Source organism: Lates calcarifer, linkage group LG7_1 (genome assembly GCF_001640805.2).
Source record: "Lates calcarifer isolate ASB-BC8 linkage group LG7_1, TLL_Latcal_v3, whole genome shotgun sequence".
NCBI lineage: Eukaryota > Metazoa > Chordata > Actinopteri > Centropomidae > Lates > Lates calcarifer.
The window spans coordinates 17,941,750-17,959,870 of NC_066839.1; the positions used below are offsets into that span (position 1 = coordinate 17,941,750).

The 18,121-nt window shown below is 39.4% G+C and overlaps 1 protein-coding gene across 1 annotated transcript; it reads right to left on the minus strand.

Annotated features, from left to right (window-relative positions):
- Window positions 1-280: 280 nt before the first annotated feature.
- On the minus strand, window positions 281-3,455 carry LOC108895772 (protein FAM177A1). Its single transcript, XM_018694697.1, has 5 exons — window positions 3,312-3,455; window positions 2,829-3,038; window positions 2,529-2,595; window positions 1,786-1,883; window positions 281-1,696 (listed from the first exon to the last, which is right to left on the minus strand). The coding sequence occupies exons 1-5, from the start codon at window positions 3,378-3,380 to the stop codon at window positions 1,484-1,486; spliced, it is 657 nt and encodes a 218-aa protein (XP_018550213.1). The 5' UTR covers window positions 3,381-3,455; the 3' UTR covers window positions 281-1,483.
- Window positions 3,456-18,121: the final 14,666 nt, after the last annotated feature.

Here is an 18,121-nt window from a genome sequence, read left to right on the forward strand (position 1 = left end):
AAACCCACTCTGACCTGAGAATGGTGACATTGTGCACAGAGTGGACGGGGTCTCTGACCTCAGAGCAGTCTGCGCACACAACAACACAGGCTCTTTGTTACCAGCGACAAAAAGATCAGTCACATCACTCACACTGTAGAACCACTATGAGTCTTTCAACAGGCAGACAGGACAGCAGAGCTGCCAACATTGACTTAGGAAAATAATACCGATTTTTCCATTTGGACCTGTTTAACTTGATAATTACTATTTTGAAATGAAAACACACGCAGAGAAAGTATAAAAGTCAGACAATAACTATGATTTTATTGTAACAGTTCATTACAGTGTTACTTACTAAAACAATAGAAAAAATGTTTAAATTAAGTGCAGTCAGTTTGGTAAAATAAATACAGAAATATCAAAAATTGTACTAAAAACTGTTAAAAAATTAAGTTTGCATGTTTTAATACAGACTTAGTGTAACAACGCTCCCTGCCATTATCAAAGGCCAATATACCACATCTACTACTGTATATGTTCTATCTGTAGTAGATGAGGCAGACAGTAAGAGCAACATAGAACAGCTAGACCCGTTTTCATAGTGTTTTTCTTTCTTTCTTTTTTCAAACAAAACATCAGTTAGTCTCACGGTCCAACAATGATTTGGTAACCAAGGCTAAATCTGCTCAGTGCTTCCACAGACATTGAGTGCAGTACAATCTTAATAAACATTAATACAGACAACAAGCAAACGAGTGAGGGAGTGTTAAAATGGTCAGCTCTTTGGTGCAGCCAGGTGTATTGAGAACGCACCGTTTTGACCAGATCTGGACAAAATAGCTGTTAAATGCATCAACTACTTGGAAAAACTTTATCCAAAGCTGAGTGTACACACTAGATCAACGGCTATTTTCCATCTTTACACACTTGAAATCATTTTCAAATATCTGTTTAGTCTAGATCTGGCGCTGACTTGGCTGTATTGGTGATTTAGGCACAGTGTCTGGTCCATCAGAGGCACAGGGGAGCAACATATAACCTTCACTCCACAGCAAATGTTCAAATCTGGGAGGCTGCTGTAGCAACTAACAAAGCCTTAAGTGTTGAATAATATATTAATGACAAGAGAACAAAGGAAACTTCTGGTCTAAATGGGCATGAGCAGATGAACTGGCACATTTCATGACATTTTCTGACTCATATGATATGCTTTTCATTACATACTTTTTGTTAAAATCAGTGTGTCCAAAGATTTAAATGTGTTGCCTCATTAGCCAGCAGTTACTTTATCAGTTGCTACACTGTTGCAAAGGGACACATGGTAGTCAGAGGAGTGACTCCACCACGACTGTCCTTGCCCAACAACCACCATACAGCAGCACTGCCCATCTGAAGCTGTGTAACACACAAACCAAACTGGTGCTTTGTGAAACAAGACAAAGTGTTCCTTCTTTAATAAACAAACACACATTAAAGCTCAAACGTCCCTCTCTGGGGATGGTTAGGTTGCCGTGACGATAGCGGGGACTCTGATGGTGCTTGGAGGTACCTGGTTTTCATTCTCGATCTGATAGGTCACGTCAGGGTGAGTGGCGGCTACCTCCGGCTGGTCTGCGGCGGTGACCGGCTCGTCCTCGTCTTCCTGAGACTGTAGCTGGTCGAAGGATCGCTCTGCTTCTTCTGACAAGCGGGTTTCCTCCTTCTCCTCCTCCCTCTGACACAAGAAGGTAATCACATCAACTGATAAGTTATTTTTATGAATTCAACATGCTCTCAGAACTACAGAACATCCCTGCAACATACCTCCCTCTTCATCCTGTAATATTCATCAATAGCGTACTGATATTTGGCTGATGTTATCCCAAAGAGGGAGGCCATCCTCTCCCCTAGGTAGTCACATGCTGGAAAAAAATCATAAAGGAGAGATTGGATATAAAAGAAACCAGCACAAAACCTCCAGAATGCATGATGCTGTGCACTGTTTGTAATAAACAATGAAGTGGTCAACACGGATTGTCTATCCTTCAGTGAGAACTGGAGGCGAGGTTTTATAACCATCAGTTTTAATACCTATCAACAGTAGTATGCTAGCTAATGTTAGCCTCCAGGGCTAGAATGTTCACCGTTGCTTGGCAACATCTTCAGCTGCTCCGGGACTAATGTTAGCTTGTAAAGCTAAGTCTTGGTTATTGTATAATCATATCAAACATGTTTTGTGTTATTGTGGTGGCCACAATGAGTGTGAGAGCAATTCAGGAGAGACTGGATCTGTAAACACCTCACATTAACAAATAATCTGGGCCTAACATTGGTGTCAACCAAGGTCTCAGACCAGGACCAGATTTCTTCTGCGACTGTTGGCAGGGGTGATTCAGGGATAGACTGCCATAAAACTCCTGTAGTCTGAGTCTGGCTTTTAAACATGCAGCATGATCTGATCATGATCTACCCCGATCAAAACAACGCCAATACTATGATACCAGAAAACCTGAAATAAGCCCAAAGATAACTAAGTGACACATCAATCTTGATCTTAATGAACAAACCTGAGATGGTGGAGGTGGCAGCTCTCCACATGTGGAACCAGAAGTACGGACCCCAAGTCATCTTTGACTGGAAAACAAGAAGTACAGTCACTGTGACTCTTTTCTGTAGGTAAATGACCACATTTATATGTAAGCTGCTGCTTCTCATTTGTGTATTATTAACTCAGAAAACAAAAATTCCTCATCCCTCTCACAGATTCACTCATCAAACCAGTCCTCCATCATTTCCCTTGTCCTCATTTAGCTTCTTGCACCCCCCACACACAAATTCCCCATCCCTCCACCGTTTCTCACCCTCACCGCATCGACCGGGGAGGACAGCAGGTCTTTCCTCTCTGGCTCCTTGTCCTCTCCCTCCTCCTCGTCGGTGCTGTACTCCTCCATGGTCTCCCCACTGGAGAAATGGATGATCCTACGAGGAACCTTCTCCCTCTGCTGCTGATGCTGCTGCTCTCTTTTGTCCAGCTCCCCCAGCTCCACACTCTCAAAGTCCCTACCCGGGTTTGGACTCTGAGAAGACATCACAAGCAAACATAAAGACAGTGTGTCTTACTATGAGACTATATTGTGAGGGGATCAGTCAGTCAGTGCCATCTCAGGGTAGGATAGAAAACGCTGCTGCAAGGCGTGGAAGTAAAGAAATATATATGTAATTTTATCTCTTGTATAATATCAGCTGACAAGTGTAAACAAGCCACAGACACCAAGCGACATTATTAGCCACATTCAATAAACGGTGACGAGAAAACGTGGTGAGAATAAAAAACAAAATTGTTCACCGACCTGCTCCACAGCCATGTTCTGTCCTATCGACACATTAACGTTAGTGAGATACAGTGATATGTCAGCCATTGTCGCCGTCTCCTCTGTATCTCTGGATGCTGCGCCCACAACAGCGTCTCTGCTCCGCACGGCCAGAGCCGGAAGTGCCGTTAATTCCACCGTACGTTACGTCCATAGAGATACATTAGAATCACAATATACAGTATAGGAAATGTAGGCACACTATACTGCGGAGGTATTAAAACTAAACGTAGATGTTACAGTTACTCTTTATTTGCTTTATTTTATTTATATGTTTTTTTTCAATGAGTAAATCTCATATACACAAAACAAAATTTTACTATTGTCTTCCCCAAATATATTAGCTTAATTGTTATAGGCGAATAGGCTAATGTAAGCGATTCGAACTATCTAAAAATAAAAAGTGCGTAGTAAGGTCACTCCCCTGTAACATGAAGAGTTGTTTGGTAAGTCTTAACGTCTTTTTAAATAACTTAAGTATTCATTTTTTGGTCATTTTTAAGCTCGTATTAATGCCACATAGCTACCTTTTAAGGCTGCTAATGTCTCAGTAGTACTACAGAGGTAATGTCACGTTTTATAATGAAAAAAACTAAAGCTACATTTTATTCCCATTGTAGTAATGGTTAAGTTCCACTGTATATTGTGTGATAATGTTCCTGTCTTGTATTATGGTGTTTTTTGCTTTATTTCTTCATATTAACCTCTTTTATTTTAGTGCCTCTTTGCTTTCACTAAGATATTACTGTCATATATTCTTGCAATAGACCCCTTAGTGCTTTTCCCACACAGTAAATAGTTTCATAAAGTTTGAAATCTAGGCCTTTTCCACAGTAAACATTTTGACATGTCACAGCAGTATATGCAAAGCAAAGGAATGATGGCTGTTTTTTGGCTGCTTCAGTTCCAGGGTTCTGTATTGTACATGCTGGCTCACTGTCACAGTTTACTGTGGTGCTTGAATAGTAGAGAGCCATTGTTAATGCTGTGCATTTCCTACTATGACAAGTCAGAATGTCTGTTGGTCTATATTCCTAACTTTCTCATATCTATTCAGTGTGTAGGAGCACAAAAGCAGAAACTAACCTGATTGAATCTTTATGAACAAGGAAACTTTACACTTAAGAAAGAGTTTTATGGTAAACTGATGTAAATCCATATTTCAGTTGTGGATGGAATACTGAACAGGTTCAGAGCTCAGTCAAAAGTAGGCATGTCCCAGTTAGATGTTTTTAATCTTAATCATTGAATACTGAGTATACAGTATGCTGATAGGAAGTCTGGTCTGATATCTGTTTATTGCATCTCTGGCCTGTGGTTTCAGATTTTGAGAGGTGGAACATAACTAAGTACAGTTACTCAAGTACTGTTCTCAAGTACATTTTTCAAGTACTTGTACTGTACATAGTATTTCCATTTTATGTTATTTGATACTATACTATACTCGACTTCTAAACCATGACACTTTCCCGACCAGGATAGTTATTTTGGAGATCATTTTATTTAAAAAAAAAAAAAAAAAAAAAAAAAAAAAAACTATACTCAGCCTCTCGTTATTACCAAGTAACTGTAGTCAAGAACCAAGCTTCTTAAAGTTAATGTTCTTTAAAAAGAGAAGAAATGTTCCATGTTTCAACACAAATCAGCTTGTTTCAGTGACTTGTAAAATAATTGTTTTCATTATGCTATTGCTAATGCCTTATCCCCTCTTGTTTGAGGATACAGAAATACTACTCAAAATACAATGCTGCTGTGACAATACTCAGACACTCTGTATAACACAATGAAAGGGCTCACCTGGCATAACAACTTTTACTTTTGCTACTTTAAGTACATTATGATGATTACACCTCTGTACCCTTACTTAAATTAGGGACTTCTACTTGTAATGGAGAACTTTTACACTCAGGTAGTCCTACTTTTTAACAGTAAAGAATCTGATTTTTTTTTCCACCCCTGCTGTATAATCCTGAGTCAGCCTGTGAGTTGCCCCAATCTAAATGTACTTTTTAAAACCACTAGATGTCAGTAGAGCCCCACCTAAGACTGAAAGCTGATTTCTCTTAGTGTCTCTGAATGGAAGTGAATTATTTGGGTGTGATTTAATAAAAATCACCAACAGGAACCTGTACATCTGCACATTCAATAGTCAATCATCCTGTTTAGATATTTTCTCTCACCCTGGAAAGCTGCAAAGTAACTTCAATAAGAAGAATTTACTGGATGCCATAAAACCACAGAGCAAACTCTCAGACCTATGATGTCATCAGATATAAAAGCTAGAGTTTCCCCATAAAAAATGCATGTCAGCCTAATTTTGTGGCTTTACACACAAATGTTTGCTTGAGGTGTATGAGGAAAGCAGATTCATTTTTAAACAGTTGTATTAGTTATGAGCCAAAATATCCTTTCTACTTTTCCAGAAAAATCCCCCGGATCCCATGCTTAGCTTCTCCTAGCAGCATTCTCCATCTCTGTGGATATTAAATTCATGCTCTCGAAGGATTTACAGCTTCAACCCTTCTCACCTGGTTTGTTTGGATTAGTCAAAATCAGAAACTGTTGCAGTTTTTCATTGGCTCAGTCTGGTTTCCCATTATCAACTGACAACGGCATTTAAGCAGGCTATTTGTAATCAGTCACACAATTGCTCTGGTCAGCTGTTTATTGGACAAAACATTATTAATCTTGAGCTGTCAGAAATTATGGATTTCTCAAAAGGGTAAAATCAGGACCACTGGGATGCATTTGTTGTGTCTTAGATAAAGGTTACTGTTATCGTGATATTGCAAGTCATTAAACTTCAAGAGGCTGCAGGTCCCAACATTTGTTAGTGTATTAATAGATGGATTTTTGGACTATATGCCTGTTCATGCACCATTTGTCCATTTGTAGTCACTAAAACAGCCTTTATCCCACAAAATACTTTAAATAAAAGCAAGGACATATAAATAAATAATGTGTGGAAGTTATTTTTAATTTAACTGTGACCTTAAAACTACAAAGTGGTGGTCTGGGAGGCATTTGGACAGGTGTAAGAAAATTCCAGCAGCCAAAAAGAAACAGTTAATCACGTTTATTATGGGTTTTGTGAAAGACAGTGCATTTTTAGACTGGATTCTTACCTTAAATTGCCCTCTCCAGGATTCACTCGGAAGTGGCGTGAAATCACTGGTGTCAGGCTGGCCAGAAAGCTGTTGTTTCATGCAGATCCTATTTGATTGGAGCATTCTCCACTTCTGACGGGCGGCTAAAACAAGAAGGTAAACAGACGATGTTTCGATTCAGCTGCACCAAATAAGGTGGAAAAAACAGCCTAAGTGTTGCCAGGTTTTGTGGATGTGCTCACCTTTTCTGGCTTTGGGGAGGAAGTGTGTGTTTAAATAAAGACCTACTGATTTTACTGCCCAGACTGGATAAGAGCATATTTCTGAAATCACTTCCAATATAATGGCTTTCAAATGATGGAGGAATGGGTGCAGGTATTAGGATTGCACGGAGCTATTATTCCTAAACCTTGAGTAAAGTTTATTCAGGTGTCCTGAGCAAGCTCTGCAAATAGCGGAAATAGTGTGTGTGCAGGAGAGATAGAGTTCTGTTCACTCTGTGTGTCTGTATTTTGTGCATACATGTGTAGTTTTGTGCAATATGTGTGTTGTGTGTGTCTGCGCTTCATGCTAAGCAGAACATTCTCCAAGCTTTTAATGATGGCATCCATATTATGGAACGTTCCCTTCCAGCAGCGTCCCTTTTACACCCCGGGTGATATGAGCTCAGCTGTCGACATGAATCATGCCTCTCACTGGCCCACTGCTTCCAGATAGTTATAGGTCTATATGGCCTCACACATGCTTTTCACTGAGAGTGTAGGAGTGTTGTTAACTGCTCTAGAATACATGGGAACAGACAAGGGGGGACTTTGAGAGGTGGTGATTCAACAAAACAACTGAAATAAAAAAGTACATTTCCAATGGTTACATCCAGGCAGTAAATAGTCAGTGGTCATAAAGGCACAACGGCACACGCACATCCAACTTCCTAAGAGAAAAAAAATCTTCATACATTATTTTTTTCTGCTTTGACCCTCCATTTTCCCTCACTAATGAAAGTCACATTAGTCAGACACAGAATGAATCACTGACTTTTCTTTATCCTGCCTCAACTCCCCACACAGAGTGACACTTTACCAAATGTTTTAGCAATCACATGCTCAGCTGGTATTGTGCTCTCTGTGTGCTTTAGCTCAAGGTTAGTCACAATGAATGGTTGAATCAGTGAATGATGATGTTACTAATCATGCAGTTGAATTCCTCTTGCCCACTGGATATAATACTAATTAGAAACAAGAATTAGCTATTTTTTTAAAGAATCTACATTATCTTTGAAAAAGAAGACAGATTCAAAACTTCTGTATTGGCAAGAGTCAGACAATCAAATCAAACATGCAATAAGCTTAACTCTGCAGGACTGAGATGCACTGCCCGCTTCTAGACTTAAGATTACTTTTGCTGTGACTGTCAAGATTTCCCTTCTGGCACAGCACATAGTGCAGTTTACAGTAATAACAGTGCAATAACAGTGGCAGATTTACCACTCAGAATTTAGAATAATCTCTAAAACAATTGTCCCTTATTTCAGACAGAGGTAGACAAAAGCAGGCTTCTCTTTTAGCAGGCAACCATTGAATTTGCAAGCTGAAATGATAACCTTTTCTGGTTTTGCTGATTTTATCAGCTCTAGCAAGCTAATCAAGCTAGTATTAGCACCATGAGTTGCTTAACAACACCATCTCCGGCAGACATTTTAATGACGCCTTGGGAATTTGGTAATAGCTCTTAGACATGCACTTGATGGCTATATATATGTACATGATGTGCAAAGACACTAAGCTTAAAGCTGTATGTCCTGGTTTGTGCCTGTCATGTATTAACGTAATGTAACCATCAGTTCTACCCATATAGATGAAAAAATGTCTAGTGCTCCCATAAAAGATTTTAACCAAGTTGCTTCTCTCATTCTAAATCAAAACAAAGATAGCAGCTGGCTACCTGGAAGTTTATCCAGATGGTTAGAAGAGTCTATGAGGATCCTGAAAGTGTTTTAGCCTCTAGCTTTTGCAAACATCATTAATTATCTTTTAGAGACACTGATGGTTACCTCTGTGACTTAAATGTGTGCTAATACATGACAGGCACAAGCTTGGGCTAGTCCCAAGGAAAAAAGTCTGTACTCTCACCGGCTGGTGATCCACGTAGAAGACAGGAAAATAAAGAAACAGCAGTGTTATTGTATTTCAGTGCAGAGCTTTTAGACCTAACATTAGAAGTAACTATGGACTTTGTTTTCATTTTTAATATTGCAAGAGAAAAGGCTGTAAGAATAAGGACTAACCAAATGAGAGCTTTTAATGTTAGCCTAATTAGCATCTAGGACTAGCTTCCACACAGTGGGGAAATACTCCATAAGATGGATAGGATGTGGTAGTAATGAACAAGACTTTATTTAAACAAAACCTATAACCCCCAAAACTAATGTTGTTTATTAATGAAATGCTCTTAGGTTTCAGAAGTACCACTGGATTACTCCTGTAGGTAACAAAATGGCTGGACATCTAACAGTTACAGAGTTCTTTACCTTTTACTCTTGCTTTCTGGTTTTGGCTAGGCTAAAAAAGACTCCATACTCTTTAAATGCTGAATATCTCTGTTATTACAACATCATGCACACTGCTTTAACATGGAGAAATCTACTGTAACTCATGACAGATCTACAATGCCTAGTTACAATTGCAGATTCATAGTTCAGAGGAGGAGTAAAAATAACGGTCAGTTAAATAATTTCATCATGCAGTTTACCAAATTGAGGAATCAAATGTACATTAAATGCTTTAAAAGCTTACATCAGAATAGAATGTGACAAGCAGCAGGAGCCCTCAAGGTTAGCACAGACAGGCCTGACTTTCTGTATTACAGCAACACAAAGGAAATGAGGTGGCATCTCTTCAGCAAGAGAGAGGGAGAGAATATTAAATACCATTTCACGGGATATTTGGGCACCAGCTGTGCTGATAAAAGACTTTCATTGCTTACTCTGCTTTCGGGTGGATTTTGCAAGCAATGTAACCATGGTGGAATGAAAGGCTAGAAAAGGACACAAGAGTATCAGGGGTTTATATGCCTTTTGCAGTTTGGCTTGTGTGCTGCAACAGATGCATTTGAATTGTTAATAGTGCACAAATCATAATACAGAAAAATAAACAGCCTACCATGATGCATGTGTATGTGCTGTTTTATCTGGAGCTCATTTCAGAAGCACGAAGCACACCTCTCTGAGTGTACGTGTTTGAACAAGTATGTGTGTTTGTGTTCATTAACACCTAGCTTTTAAGCAGAAAAAAAAACAATCTGAGCCTCATCCTCTGTGTATCCTAATCAGCGACTCTGACTCTCCAAGGTGTTTATCTGCTCTTATCAATACACCCTTCGAAGGAAACTGCCTATTACAGAAATTCATTTTCCCGTGTTTGCATTCTGAGTCCAGACATCAAAACATCCAGTTAACTCAGGGCCTCGGTGTTTGTATGGCCATATTAAAGCAGCTCATTACAACTGAATCAACAGAGCAAAAGGGCAAGGATATAATAATGTTCATTCTAAGCAGAGAAAGCCATGTACTGCGAGTGAGAAAAAACTTATTTGTGACTACTGGCACTCATTATCATGCAATTTGAATTTGAATAATCTTTATGCACTTGAAATATTTCCAGGCTCAAACACCTTGACTGAAAATACCCTGTTGAGTTCAAACTTAAATTCTTTTCATCTGTGTCTTAAGTGCAGAATGAGTTTTTGAGACATTCAGTATGTTTCAGATAGACATTTATTGATATATGTGAAAGGTGTAATACTTTAATACTTTAGTGGTTTGGTAGAGATAGGCTGAACAGTGCAGATGCCATAAATAAAACAATTTGGAAACTGTGAGCATGAGGTTGAGTTTCTCAGACTATAAATCTGTGCTCCTCTGCTCTAAATCCTTATAGTTACAGTCAAGATGGCAGTGCTCCTGTACACTTGGCTACCCCCATTACTGTTTCTAAAACAAAGTAATTAAGCAACAAAAATCAATTTAATTGATTTGGATATACTTAAACAGTATGCAAGAGTGCCTCAGTGATTATATAAATGCAGTGTACAGGATATAAGGAAGGAAAATTACATCAAAATTTGACTGTTTTAATTGAATGAAGTGAGGCACTTAAAATGCAGAGCTTAAATGTATTAACACATACAGCAGTAGTATTTGGACTGACTGGGTTGCTTGTTTCGAGATCTATTCATAAATTGGTTCACAATATGTGGACAGAGGACATATGTGTCCAGACCATGATGATCCTGAGTTGTTAAAAAGACGATAGTGAGCAGTGCTTTTCATTCTAATATATTTTGAAACCAGGTTTGGAAGACACTTGTATGGGAGTTGAAGTGCAGAATGTATAAACTTAAACCTTTTAGAGACCATCATGCTTAATACTACACACACAATGCAAATTAAAAACATAACAATTTGAACTATTTTAATGTTTTTTGGTGTTTGATACATCACCATTTACATTACATGGTTTTTCCCCTCCACACATTTTCAGATTTTAAGATTCAGTTTTACACTGGGTTAACAGCTCAACAGCAGGAGGTGGGGGCAAGGACCGATTAGGCTGCTGTTGACAATGAGGACAGGGCCAGGAGCCTGTTGGGGTGTGGCTGTGCAGCCTTTGAGTGGGTGGAAATGTATTACAAAGACAGCTTCCCTAATTTTTTTTCAAGACAAAATTTACTGATTTACTTTCACTTGCCCTTTCTGCCATCCTGAAGAACTGTTCCAACTATGAAACAAATCCCTTTACAGACTTCCCAGAGTTCCCAGATGCTTTAACTCTATCCAGCCGTTGATTCAAATGACCAACTGAAACATCCAGTTTACCATTTTGCTCTAATTTAGCTAACTATATGAACTTAATTTAACCTTTTGGAGCCTCTGTGAATGATGCTATATGTAAGTTTTTGCTGTAGCTTTAGTCACCATTAGCATTAACAACTGTTTATTTACCAAGAACTTCAGTCATTGTTTACAAGCCTTTACAAGACAATAAGTTTGACTTTGTAATATGGACAACACTCATTCTTCATCCTCTTATGTTGGACTGAGGGCAGACTGGATGCTGACTCACTATCCGAAAGTGGTATTATGAGACAGGAAGGGCTAGGGCTAGATGGTTAGCATGCTAACTTCAGTAGAAAAGAAGATGTGATAGAAATAGGAGCAAAACAAGAGGCTACACTGACACTGCTTTTTGCTGCTGGGGACAGCTCTTTGTGAGAACACAAATGAAATTTGATACTAAGCTTACAATGTAAGTAAACAGCTGGTAAGGCTAACATTGGCTATATAGTATAAAAAAACCTTTACATATAGCACCTTTTAGGCTCTCGTGCACATACAGTATAGTATAGTGGATATTTGGGAGTTGACCTCTTTCCCACATGACAATATTTGCATTTTGTATTACTGTGCTGCATCTGCATGCACATGTGCAAAATGGAGAGGAGAAAAGAGACACACAGAGAAGAGATTCACAAACTACTCACTGTTCTGGTTTCTGACATCTGCAGCTTCTGAGCTCTTCACAAATCAGAACAGGCTGCTTCTTCTTCCTCAGACAGGTTGGAAGACGACTGTGCTGTCAGAACATCTATCAATAAAATACATCACACACACACACATGCGTTAACAGAGCACAACATACCCATATGCACACCAACTCACATACACACCTCTGACATAAAGATGAATGGCACACATCAATGTTTCCATCTTCTGCTCACTATGGGGCCCTACAGAGGGGCCTCTGCTACAAAGAGGAGCCAAGTTTTCCTCACACCGCGCTGTCATGACCACGAAAATTACTTACCATAATTTATATGACGTGGCTCCACTTAAAGGAGGAGTTCTGAAACATGCTGGAAATTTGGCCAGAGGAAACATGAGAAAATGCAAAGGGAAACTCAAAGCAGGTGAAAGTAGCTTTACTGCAGAAGTAGCAGTTTTATGACTCGTGCCCTGAAGTCAGCAGTCAAGGCTGGAGCGTTGTCTGCTGATATCCTTGAGACACTGCATGTCTGAACAGAAGGCAGAGCACAACACTCACTCACATACACACGCGCACACACACAAAATCTGATGATTATTTTCATTTCAACTCTTCACAGACCTCATTACTCATGAACCTACAGTAAGTGATTGGCAAATAAAAGAAGAACCTGAAAAGACGGATGGAACTATGGTTTGAAGGCCGACACACTTTTGGGTTTAGATGAACTGATGCTCAGTGCTGACTTTGGAGCTGATAATTCAGCTGCCAGATTTTTGTAGTTATGCCAAGGATTTGTTTGTTGGACTCTGATGAGAGCGCAGCCTCACTTTCACTGACATTTTGTCCAGAAACTGAAAAGAAAATATTCTTTTTACTGTGCTCAAAAAAAAACATATTCATTTAATGTCCTCTAACAAACTGTCAATTTAGATAAACAGCAAGTAAAAATGAGTGAATAATTAGGCTGTTATTAATTATTGATAATTAGAAATTTATTATTTTATTTCCCTGTTAACTTTGGTAAAAGTTTGCTAATTTATGTTTAGCTTTCCTAAAACTTTATCATGATAAATAATGCAAAAACAATCATTATGAGTGCTGTGATTGTTGTAGCTAAAGGCACAATTCATTTGACTGGGCTTATTTATGTAAAAAAATAAAAAAGTAAAAAAAAAATAAATAAATAAAAATAACGCTGCAAGTAAACTCAGCCCCAGGTGAACTCCAGTAACCTCTACATGCAAGAGCAACTTCCACCAAAGCCCACTGAGATGTTTACCTCCCCAAACTAGACTCAACCTTGACAAATCTTACAGTGGAGAAACCCGGGGTTATGGGAGGATACAAACAAAGACTGTAGAGTTCAAGGGCCTCAAATTGGGGCCAGAGAAATGTTTCTGTCACTGACCAACCACAGCAGCGCAGTTAGCCGTGTCATTTTGCTGTCCTGCCCCTGTGATAGATGGATAGTGGTGAACCTCAGAGGAAGTTGTGACGTTCTCTGTGTGTGTTTGCACGTGCACTCCTTCACTGGCACGACTGCCTGTGTCAGCCTGTGGATGCCTCTCAGCACGTGTGTGTACAAATGAATGTGTGGGCACGCTGCGTTCCTCTGGAGGCAGGATGCCGTTTCCACATCCTTCTCCGCCTATAATTAGCCGTCCTGATAAAACACCGGTTTGCTGGCGCTTGCAGGATCAAACAGTGATGAGCAGGCAGCTCTCTTCACAGCACACTGCAGACGCCAGGTGGCTGTCCTTGAGTTGAGTGCTGGGCTATATGCAGTATAGCATCTGGAGGGCAATTAATCAGAAAAGGCAATTGTGATATTATATGATGACACTCCTGCAATCACAATTACAAGAGACAGAGTCCTTGTGATTTTGTGTAAGCTTTGATTTGTGATATTAAGGGGATCTGCACATGTTTAGGAGATTTTGTCATGATTCCATTTTTGCATTTTCAGTGTCACAGATCAGTAAGACGCCCTTAGCAACCCAACAAAACCTGCATCTCTTACAGCATCTTCAAGAATGTCTCATTTTTCTTCAACCCTCTTCACACATTCAAATGCATAATCACACACGTCAGCACACACAAACACACAACTCTGTTTTAAGCACCAGTAGGTTAGGGATTATGTGATCATTATTATTATTAATCTCATTTTTGCTAAGATGAGAGTACTCTAAATTCTTAAGGGGAGCAGATGAGGGCCTTTGAACTTTTTTTCCACCAGCTTTGTGCTCTTCCCACAAGAAATATATTATTTAAAAATGGCAACATTAAATGTCTTTTTATGCTCTGTGGGTCATAAGGGCCTTTGTATCAGGGCTTTAGCTTCCTCCTTAAAATAAGACGGTAAAACCGATATGTCTCATATTTTTTCAAATCTGGAGGTTGATTGAAAATATTGTGGTGCTCAAGTCCATCAGCAGGTCTAAAACTGCCTCTTTGTCTTGGTTCACTCACTGTGTGGCTGTAGTAACTGTTTATCTCTCAGGTTTATTCAACGAGGAGTAGTTGGAAGTTTTAGCCATGCTAGTTTGCTAGTTAAGGGGACGGTTCAACAAAACATCATTAGTGCTGAGGAGGGTCTTGCTTTTAAGATTCAGAACCCTCTCCTACCCCAGTAATTGTTGTACAATGCCTTAGTGGCAGAATATAAATCTACTATTAAGAGTGTCAGCCTCAGCCTGCAGCTCTCTGCACGAATCCAAGCTGAGAAGAACAGAACATATCTTGTGCAAAAAGGTAATAGTGGACTAACAGTAGGTGGTTGTATGGTTTTTGTCCCTTGACTACATTTTGTATTGAAATGTCAAGATATCCCTGTGGAAAGATTAAGGGTCACTGTGCTCTGGGATATTTTTGGCCTGATATAGTGAAGGTGCACTTATGGTACTTGAGTCCACAAAGACAGAACAAAGGTTTTACTCTTTCTAATGTGAATCATTTCGTAGGTGTGATTCACTCCAAGAACTAGCACCATTGTATGGGATTTTAACCTAAAAATAACCTCAAACTGTCAAAATAAAAATTTTGAAATTGCTGTTGATCAAACTCATCTCTAATGTAACTTCTAAACCAAAACCGTTACAATGATGTCAACTTTATCTACAATTTTGCTTCCTTTTTTATCCTACTTTTACTTTAAACTGTCACTGAGGCGGATCTGCAATGACAACAAAACTCATTTATAGCATGTAGTGGCCAACTGCCTTGGGCTGAAAGCTGCTGTGCTAAATTGACACTTTTGTGCGGCAGAAGCTTTTGTGATAAAGAGAAACATTCACTGTAAACTGTCTTTAAAGAGGCAGCACTTTGCTTACACTTTGAAATCCTGTCTACTGCACCAACACAAATGGTGAAAAAGAGGTTATAATTGGCCATTATGCAACAATAATGGCTGTCATGTCAGCCCTTCACAATGGGCTGATTCTCCTCTTCCCTTATCCCCTTGATTCCTTCTCTCCCATGCAGTTTACTCTGTCTTAACAAAGCAAATAGACAGAGAAAGACAGAGTGAGACATGGAGATACTGACAGACGGCAGGAGTCAAATGAGAAGGAGTCGCTAATCTGACATAATCAGACTGGCAGTGTATCCATGGAGTTCAGGGTCAAGGGAGAGCCTCATGTGAGCTGCATGAGGATGAAGGGTGAGCAAGCGGCCGTCATTTCAGGATGCAAGAGGGCGAGGGAGGTGAGAGGTGAGGAGGAAGATGGGGATTGGGGGGCAGGAAAGGGTAGAGGCAGTGAAAGAACAAAGGGTGAGAGCCAAGAGAGCAGTGAAGTTCATGGGTAGGAGTGGGATGCGGCTGAATTGATCATGAGCTTGTGAGCACCACCCAGCTAGCACAATTCTGATCTCCCACTTTTACAGGCCAAATCCAGACTTGTTGGCATGTCTCATTCTTTTTATTTTTCTGACGCATTCAGATGCATTTTTCAATTAAAGATTTAGTTTGTTGTGTTGGATTGTACGTACGTTGTATGTACGTACATTGTCTGTAGATTGTGTCTCACATTTAAGAGGCTATCATCAGTATATTTATGTGAACAGTGAATCATGACTTCTTTTACATGAAAGGTGTCACTGGTAGTGATGAACCTTCTGAGAATTATGCAGGTCCCATCAGATGGTCAACATCTTTAGCTTTAGCAGCTTGAGAGCCAGATAATTCCTTATGGAGTTGGTGGATACCAAAACAGAGCTAAGAAAAAAAGAATATTGAACTTAAATTCATCAGGAGTAAATGGCCAATGAATGAAAAGAGAGGCCAGTGAAGGCTAAACTTGAATGCTATTCTTCTTTGTTTCTATTTAGACCCCTCATTAGCTTCTATAAAGCAGTTGTGAGTATGTGGCTAGTTCATTAAATGCTATGTCTGAAAATATGCACCACAAGAACAAGCAATTTAAAAAAGGGCCCTAAAGCCTTGGAAAACTTGTTTCCAGATCTCAATTACTTCATTGTAACAGTAAACATTCCTGACTAAATGAGGAAAAATTAAAGTCATGATTCAGGAAAAAAAAAAAAAAAAAAATCTTAGACAACATAAGGCAACAACCCGTGACTGTTCAAATATACAGGAGCTAGATCCTCACTGGTGCACAGAAATACATGACCTGCTTAACATTCCTGTCTACACAATGGGTGCTCAAGATTAGTTATCTAATAATACAGAATCAGAAGATTTCCGGTGATAATATACTTCAGTTTTGCATGATAAAACCAAATTTGCATGTAATGAATCAGATTAGCACAGACCAACTGACACACACAGAACCTGGAGCCTCAAGGGCCCCTTGGAAGTTTGGGGCAGCTGCTGACCTTTATCCAACCTTGAATTTGACAGGTCCACTTGGTCAATAATCAATTTAATCTAATGAGCCTGAATGTTATTTTCCAGCAGAATTGTAGTGTATGACCAGCTATGATAACATATTATATTTTGCCTAATTTCTTTCTTGAATCATTTCCCAGCTTTCTACTGCGCACAGTTGTGTCTATGTTCCACCAAATGCATACAGCAATTCTGGTAAAAAGAAATACAATATCCCAATAACGCTGGAGTCCCCACACGCATCCAGTAATCAGAAAAAGATTTGTAGGCCCAGAGAGAGCAGAAACAAAGGATCGAGTTTTCCCATTTGCTCTCAGTAGGAAATCTGTAATGTGAGGGCAAAGGGCTCAGTGGGCTCTTGTCTGATAAGTCAGGGCATTCTGTGTTAGTTGCATTGATGAAAAAAATCCTTTAAAGGGTTTAAGTTTTCACACTGCCGAAGTCAATACAGATTTTCTATTGGGTACAGACAGTGTCTCTTCTTTCTTGCTTTCTCTTTTTTGTTTCTCTATCTGTCTTTGTTTCTCTCCTGGTAATTCCTCCTCCATGAGAAACTCTCTCTCTTCTGCCTCAGTACCCTCTTTCTATCTCTCACTGTGTCCTATGGGTTATTTTTATTTCCTCCCTTATTTTCCACATACTGTACCTTCGCTGAGGGGCATCAATACTAGTCCAAAGTGGACAATTTATTACGATGGTGTGTGTGTGTGTGTGTGGGGGGGGGGGGGGGGGTACCAACCTGACAATCATTTAGCTTCTACAGACTGTGTCCTGACTCACATCGCCATTGTTGATTTCATCTCCTATTTGCAGGTGTTGTTCTTCAGTGGTGGGTCTGTGCTTGTCTGAATCAATGAGACACAATCTTTTATTTTGCACTGGCAAAATAAAAAGTGTAAACATATTTCTGTTACATATGTTGCATTTACTAGTGAAAGGAGAAGGCAGGCTAAAAGAGAAGCTCATTATCACATAGAGATTGGTTGAAGGCATGTAGAGAGAAACAAAGCCACAGGTATATTATACTCAGTTTCTAAAGCACTGCAACACTCAAGTGATGATATGTGAAATATAGTTTCAAATTCATGCTCTGTGCTTGGAACTCTAAATCAAAAGCCCTCTTTACCTCTCACATGTTTGTGTCTCTCCACAATCAGTGGAGTAATTTCCATCTCAAGTGGTAGCATTCGTGGTAACACTGCATGTTACTGTAGAGCAATGACAAGTCCAAGTTTAACCATTTGATAGTTGCTATAACATAATGAGAGACAGTAGCACTGCCTTTAACCT